The 7,950-nt window shown below is 51.8% G+C and overlaps 2 protein-coding genes across 2 annotated transcripts in view; both read left to right on the top strand.

Annotated features, from left to right (window-relative positions):
* Nucleotides 1-7,950, top strand: part of ADCY1 (adenylate cyclase 1) — a gene marked incomplete at its 5' end in the record, with an annotated part of 434,017 nt that overhangs the window by 164,989 nt on the left and 261,078 nt on the right. The gene's annotated exons all lie outside the window — the stretch shown is intronic.
* IGFBP1 (insulin like growth factor binding protein 1) lies at nt 1,063-6,024 on the top strand. Its single transcript, XM_082472537.1, has 4 exons — nt 1,063-1,511; nt 2,908-3,092; nt 4,267-4,395; nt 5,308-6,024. Exons 1-4 carry the CDS (start codon nt 1,166-1,168, stop codon nt 5,437-5,439), a joined length of 792 nt encoding a protein of 263 aa, XP_082328663.1. The 5' UTR covers nt 1,063-1,165; the 3' UTR covers nt 5,440-6,024.

Here is a 7,950-nt window from a genome sequence, read left to right as displayed (position 1 = left end):
ATACATTCATATTACTGTTTTGTACACAAACAATGGCATATTCTGTGCCTCCTTAGTTTTACTTCACTTGGAAATTTTACTTAACTTGCATAATATTACAAATCTTGGAGATTTTTCTCCATCAGTAAATATAAAGCTGCCTTGTTCTTGTCAATAGCTGCCTGATTTCCAGGGACCGGGTGCCAGTGAGAGCACCTGCGGCATCTGGACAAGGGCAGGGCCACATCTCACTGTCTCTGAAGGTACAGCGACATATTTCTTTCCACTCAAGAGGATATTCAGAAACAGGAATTCTAACTAAAGAGAAAGCCTTGGTCATCAACTGCTGATAAAAATCTGGTCGGAGGCTGAAAGTCAGAGGAAGCTGGGGTCTGGGCTTGGTTCTGCACCCTCGCCCCGTCTCTGAGAACCTCTCCTCTCTGGAGGCTCAGTTAACAAGGTGGGTCTCTGGGGGCTGAGGTGACATTAGCGAGCGCGGCATCAGCCCTGGGAGGAACTGTCCCTTTCCTTCCTTCTTTCCTCCTGGGAAAGGCTCTCAAGACAGCAGTTAAGGGGGCTGTTGGTCTTCTTTCTGCAGAGGGAGAAACAGTTCTGGGCTTTGCCACGGAGAACCCGCCAGGGCTTTCAAACACCTGGCTTCTATCTAAGCCCATCCTTCCTTCCTCTGCCTGGGCCTTGATTTCCCCACCTGAAAACTGGCCAAGGCGCTGGCCTTACCCAGCTCATCTCTCTTGCTTTCCCTGGGTCTTCCGGGGACCGCCGGCAGACTCAGCCTGAAGACGCCCCTTGAACGAAACAAGCAAGCGCCACCCTCCACGTGGCTGTGCGCTCCTGGCTGGAATTGCACTTTGGCTCCAGGACAAACACAGTCTGAAACCCTAACAACAGGACAAACACAGTCTGAAACCTGGACCGTTTGCCCTCTTTCTACCCACGGTTTGCGTAGGGCAGTGCGCCTACAACCAAAACAAACTTATTTTGAACACCGGCCGCGAGCACGCGGCGCCGCCAATCATTAACCGCTGGTTCAGGCGGCCCGGCCGGCGCCCTTCATAAGGCGCCCCGGCGCTCAGCGAGCATCAGCCTCCGCTCAGCCAGCATCGGCCAGCGCGCCGCCGCCACCGCCTAGCGAGCACCGGCTCCCGACCGCCACCGCTGCCCGGCGATGCCCGAAGTCCCCGCTGTCCGCGCCTGGCCGCTTCTGCTCTCGCTGGCCCTTCAGCTCGGCTCAGCCGCTGGCGCTCCCCAGCCCTGGCGCTGCGCGCCCTGCTCCGCCGAGAGGCTGGCGCTCTGCCCTCCCGTGCCCGCCTCGTGCCCGGAGCTCACCCGGCCCGCCGGCTGCGGCTGTTGCCCCACGTGCGCCCTGCCGCTGGACGCCGCATGCGGCGTGGCCACTGCGCGCTGCGCCCATGGGCTCAGCTGCCGCGCCCTGCCCGGGGAGCCTCGGCCCCTGTACGCCCTCACCCGCGGCCACGGCGCCTGCATGCCCGCGCCCAGCGCCGAGGCCACAGGTACCAACCGTCTCCCCGCCCGGGGCCCTCCCCTGGGACAGATGGGGTGGGGGACTGGGGCGGGCAGGGGCGGGGGCTCCACCAAAGCCCACAGCCAGTGGGGAGCAAACCCGGCCAGGCTCAGAGCTTGCAGCCAAAACCTGTAAGGGGAAAGGATTTGTCACCCAGATGAACCCCATCGTTGTGTGGTCCTGCAGGGGGCGCTTAGGGTAAGGCAGGACACACACGACTTGGTGGGAGAGCTGGGGAGGGAGCCCAGACCACGTCGGCAGCCCACTGATCTATAGAAACCCAGAAGAGGGAGGCGATGGGGTGCCCAGGCAGCGGGGTGCCACTCCAAATGCCCCTTGCTCTCCTCCCTGCCAATGCATTAGTTTCCGGGAAGGCCTGCAGTGGGAGCCTGTACTGCTGGCCTCCTGGGAGGTGTTTGGAATGTCCTTTGAAATATATGTCCTGTGCAGACAGTATGTGCTTCCCAGGTGTTTACAGAACATAATGTGAAAGTTCAGGCTAAAAACTTCACTTGCGTTCATTGCCATAGAAAAACAGTGGTTGATGTGTGTGCTGCCTCCTCAGAACTTGACAATCAGAACTTTCCTGAATTTAGCAGTGATTTATTTGTAGTGGGAAGCAGAGGAAATACACCCTCCTTTACCCCCTCTTCCTACCTCCCTGTCGGGGCAGCTGTATGTCCAGTGATTCCGTGATTCTTGGAGGGATCTTGTGGCTCTATGCCCTGATAGGGATCTGCTGGAGCGCGTCACCCTTCCAAGGTGGGGACGGTTTTCCTCCTGGTTCTCTGCCTTCAGAGTCATCTCTGTGGTCCTCAAAGGAGAGGGTGTCCCCCTGGGTTCCCTCAGGAGAGCCAGTTCTCCATCATTCTGTCCATGCACCAGATCCAAACCCTAGGACTCTGCAAGAAATCTGGTGACCCTCCCTTTTCCCAGGGTTGCAAAGAAGTCACTCTGGGGGAAGGCAGAGCCCCTGGAAAAGAAGAGAGTAGAGCTGCAATCTAGACCCCACCTCTAAACAAACCCTATCGCCTGTTCACAGGGAATTACTAAAAATGCCCATTTTATGGATGGGAAAGCTGAGGATGGCGTCAGGAATTGAATTGTAATCCATGGCTTTCTCAGAGCTCTTCCCCGGCTTTGACAAATGTGCATTTGGCTACTTTAGAAGCAGAAACACAGGGCACTCTTGCCATTGGTATTGCTGTTGGGTCATCCCTCTACCTGGAAACCATCAGAAGTTCCTTTAAAGAGGGAGTAGGCAAAACTCTGGGTCAGCATGACCCAGTCCGGTTTTGTGGGAAGGGAAGCAGCTTCAGGGGAGGGGGGCACAGGTGCAGATGCTTCGGTGGGAGGCTCATGGGTTTTCGTTTTTCCATTTTCAGAGGCAGAGGACCCTGCCATCCCAGAGAACGTGTCCCCTGAGAGCTCAGAGATGACCCAGGAGCAGCTTCTGGACAATTTCCACCTGATGGCTGAGTCCAGTGAGGACCTGCCCATCCTCTGGAACGCCATCAGTAATTATGAGAGCATGAAGGCTCTGGAGACCACCGACATCAAAAACCGGAAGGTGAGAGCCTCGGGGTAGGTGGAGCCTCTAGCTTGAATCTGCTGGGCCCTGCAGGTCTGGTCCTGAGCCCTAGATATAAACAAGTTCCTTCCCCAAGCCTAACAGACATTTCTCAGCTTAGCTTTGGGAGCTTTTAACCCAAGGGCTTTCAGCAGAGGAGCCCTCTGGATGGAAAGAAAATGCAGTTCGTGCTGTGCAAACTTAGATACATTACTTCACATCTCTGAGCTCACCTCTAAAATAAGGGTATCAGACTGGCAGTGTCTAAGGAGCACTGAGCTATTCTTAACATCCTCCTCCCCCATCCCATCTTCCCCCCACTTTTTAAGAAATTGTGGTAAAATATTCATAACATAAAATTTAGCATTTTAATCATTTTAAAGTTTAGTTCCATTAAGTACAGTCACATTATTCTGCCACTATCTATCACGACCGTCCATCTTGAGAACTTTTTCATCTTCCCAAACTGAAGCTCTATCCCCATTAAGCACTAACTCCCTTGTAGCATCTTAATTGATGTATGTTTTTAGTCCTACCACTTGAGGGCGACAAAGAATCAAAGTTGGAGTGACTTGGGTTCATTTGTGGAAAAAAAGAAAGAAAATCACTTCTACGAACATGCATATCCAGAAAAGTGGAGATTGAACCATTTTCTAGACACTTCAGAGTTTCATCCTGAAATGATGACAAATAGAGAAAAGTTCATGCTTATCTCAGATTGTCCAGATGAATGCCTTAATCCTCCACGAATTTGGTTCATGGGAACTGACCTTGTAGATTACAGAGGAACGTTGTTCAAAATTTAGAAATCTCTGCTACTAAGTTCTCCATTCACAGAGTTGTACCCATTCTCCTTTCAACCAGATGACTGGTGCCAGAATTACTCACGGGGGGCAGGAGAGTCGGAGAGCTCATGGCATTGGTGATGTTCTGGTCTCCTGCAAGTGTTTAGTGAATGTTCAGTGAGGGAGGGCATGGGGTTCCCATCCTTTATCTTAACAGCTCAGAGCAGAGACTAACCACCCTCCTTTTATAGGTGAGAGAGTGAGGCCCAGGGAAAGTGGGTCCAGGCCTGTTCTCAGAGCCCACACAGAACCTCTTACATCCGCTCCCCTTTTAGGCTAATAATACACTGTTTCTTGTCATTTACCCCAATGTCAAATTTTTCTTTCAGGAGCCCTGCCAGCGAGAACTCTACCAAGTGCTGGACAGATTAGCCAGGGAGCAGCAGAAGGCAGGAGACAAACTTTACAAATTTTATCTGCCAAACTGCAACAAGAATGGATTCTATCACAGCAAGCAGGTATGTGCATCCTCACGCGACAGCCCCTGATGCCTGCACCCCTGCCAAGTGCCAGCCTTTCAGCAAACAGGGTGCCCAGCTCCAAGTAAGCAACGTAAAACCACATAACTGATCATATTATGCAAGACCCACCCCTCTGGGAGTAGGAGCCACTAGCCCCCTGGTAGCCTGAAGACCAGCTCAATGCTCAAAGCCAGTGTGCACTCGGGGACCCTGAGCCGAGCGTTGCCCCATCACCTAGCAACTCTGAGCAGGTGGGGACCTTCACAGGCCCCTCGCGTTCTGGATCTCAGTGTCTCACCTGTAATAGAGAGGAACGGGACAATTCTACTTAGGAAAGTGAGTGAGTATCTGTTTGGACAGCTCTTACTTTTTTTCTCCCTACAAAGGGAAGTGAACTTTATAATTAAATATAATAGCATTTTTTTTGGCTTGCCAGATAATAAGTGAGATTAAGCAAACCAAGACCTAATTCTGAGGAGCCCTTTAGGACTCAGTGAAGCCTAGGTTCCGTGGATATTTCTGGGGGAAACTGAGGACCAGGAAGTGCTTTATAACAAACAAGGGATTTGGCAGGGGATACGACAGCAAGGTTGGCCACACACGGGCAGGCTCCCTCCGGGCTCAGCAGCTCTGCTGTAGGGGCCGTGAAGCAGACAGTTGTACACACGCTGTAGCGTTCAACACACGCGTGACATCCTTATTGCACTGGGCACTTGCCCTTAGTCTCCATTTTACGAGGAGAACCAGGACGGTGTAGGATTCGCCCTCAGTCATGGCCACGCCGGTTGGGGGTGCCCACGGCCTGGCTCTCAGCTGCCACGCCCTCCACGTGGCACTGGGCAGCACGGAGCCCCACCTCCCTCTCAGCTTCACAGGGGCTGCTCTTGACCTTGCTTCTTTTCTTCGCAGTGCGAGACATCCCTGGAAGGAGAGCCTGGGCTCTGCTGGTGTGTCTACCCTTGGAGCGGAAAGAAGATCCTGGGGTCCGTGGTAATCAGAGGGGACCCCAAATGCCATCAGTATTTTAACTTACAGAACTGAAAACAGATGCAATATGATCTGTTCCTTCACATGAAATATTTAAGTACATACGATATTTATACTCTGGAATACACACACACTTTTATATATATATAGATGTGTATGTATATATATAGGAATTACTTTTTATACTCCACATATTACTTGATATATAAAGCTGTAGTTTATTTATTCACCATAAGTTTATTTTTTTCTACACAGTAACTTGTGTTATATTAATTTATATATCATGAAACACTTCCCATCATGTTGTGTGTAAATACTTGTATTTCAGTTCTTCAGAGGTTCATGCTTCTGTCTTAAAGAGCACAGGAAAATACTGCCTAGAAAATGCAAAATCAAATGTGTAGCAGTGATTTTTTTTAAGTGGTTTGATGGAGGATGGTTATGCTGTGCTTAGGAATGATTTACTCTGTTGATTCCATGGATCCGTGTTTAGCGTAAATTTGCAGGGAAACTTAAATGTTGATTATGTAGTCAAAGCTACATGTGATGATATTGCTACGTGTTAAAATATGTATTGGAGATATGGTCAAACACATGAACACAGTGTAAACACATTGGAATAAATACACCACACTGGAACATTGCTATTGTCATGGACCTTTGTTGAACATAACGTCTTCTCCCTTCCTGAATTCCCTCCATCCGTCACCTCCCCTTCCTCATGCAGTGTTGGGGCGTCCAGTCTGCAGGCTCCTGGTCCCCACTGCTGGCAGGTCTGCCCTGCCCACTGAGGGCTCCCACGCCCAGGGCACCCCTCCCTCCCTCTGCGGGCCCTAACCTCTCCACTAGCTGCTCCCCTTCCTCTTGTAAATAGGCCAGGGTTTCTCCTATCTTAAATGCAAGACAGAATCACTTCCTTAACTTCTCCCTCACCCGTCTCCTCTCTGACTCTGCCCAGCCTACGTCCCCTGCAGGGCTTCAGTGGCGCCCTCCAGGGCAGCACCCTGCTTGCCCCTCTGTTTGCACGACTAAGACCTGAGCCCAAGACATGGGTCCTCTGCAACGTGGATTCCTCCTTTCTTACCCTGCTCCCTGCTCGCTTTTCCTGACCCCCATTCCTTCCTGCCCTGCTGAATGCTCCTTCCTCTTCTCCCCCTGGGTGGGCATCTCATCCATCCCAGCGGATCCCAACCGGCCCCTCCCTCGTCTGGGCTCCAGCTCCCTATCTTGGGTCTCCCCCTTCACCCCCTGACCCCCACAGCTGCCACCCTCCCTGTGCCGAGCCCGCAGGACTCACTGCGAACTCAGCCCTCAGCTGCATCATTTAAAATATATCAGCCCGATGTGGGTCAGCCACGGCCCCATCCCACCCTGTTAAAAATAACCTCATGGTCACCGTCGTGGTCACCGTTATCCTGTGATGGCAATGCGAGCTTTTCTCAGCACTTCGGTCCCCACGAGGGCCCTGTAGGACCCAGCCTGAGGGTCTGGACTGCACCTACCCCTCAGGTGTGGGCTCAGGAGCGGAGCTGGGGAAGGTGGACTTCCCTCCCCACGACGCGCAGGAGGTGACTTCTGGGCAAAATTAAAGCGACACAACTCTGAACTTGAAGGCACTGGCACAGCAGCGCCTACAGAAGGTTCTCAGTCTCGGCTGAAGTTGGGGGTATTCATCCACCTTGACCATGGCGTGTCTGGGTGGTTAGTCAAAAGTATCAGTTAAACTATGTAAGTATCAATATGGTCTTAGACCGGGGTTGGGGGGGGCAGCTCTGTCTAGTCCCAGGGCTTCTGGACATGCTCTCACGCAGCAGTCGTGACTGGCAACGGTGTCTCATATTTCTAGTTCCGGTTCCTTTCAAAGGAATCAGGAGTTGATGGGCATTTGGGAGGCAATCTGAGTTAAGAGTCCTTCACGATTCTAGCGCCCCCATCTTTTATTGTTGTTGCGTCCACCTGATTCTCCAGCAACTTCTCAGCAGCTCCCTTGGGTCAGTCCTATTCATAGAGAGGACAGCTCTTTCTGCTTACACGTAGAAGTCATGCACCCACGTGTTGAGTACGTAGTCACAACAGCAAGTCCCATGGGTTCACACAGGTCTGCGGGTAAATGGGCTCTGGGGACAGCTCCTGGTGGGACAGAAGGATCTCTGCTCCAGCCACGTTTGGAGTCTATTCCGCGTCTGATCCAGGCCATAAGCGTTATTAATAGGATGGTTTCCGTGGCCGGGTCAGGCCCAGAGCATTCCTGCACTTAGTCCTGACAGCAAGCAGGGGCAGAAGGTCCAAACGGAACCCCTCCCATGAAAATCATCCTGCTTTTCGTGCTTTTGCCTCTGTGGGTCTCAATTGGGACAGCACTTCCCTACTTCCGAGCTTGGGAAACTCTCAAATCTGAGGCAGGTAGAGCAGTGCTGAGAAGGAAATTTACAGCTATTAAATGCCCCTATTATTTATTAATAGGCGCATTAAAAATCTCAAAAAAACTTTATGACACTGGAAAAGGAAGGCCAAACCAAACCTAAGTCAAGCAGAAGGAAGGAAATAATAAAAATGAGAGTGGAA

Source organism: Balaenoptera physalus (assembly GCF_965194825.1).
Source record: "Balaenoptera physalus genome assembly, chromosome: 8".
Classification (NCBI taxonomy): Eukaryota; Metazoa; Chordata; class Mammalia; order Artiodactyla; family Balaenopteridae; genus Balaenoptera; species Balaenoptera physalus.
Note: the sequence above shows the minus strand (reverse complement) of the source record. Positions and strands in the feature narration are given on the sequence as shown.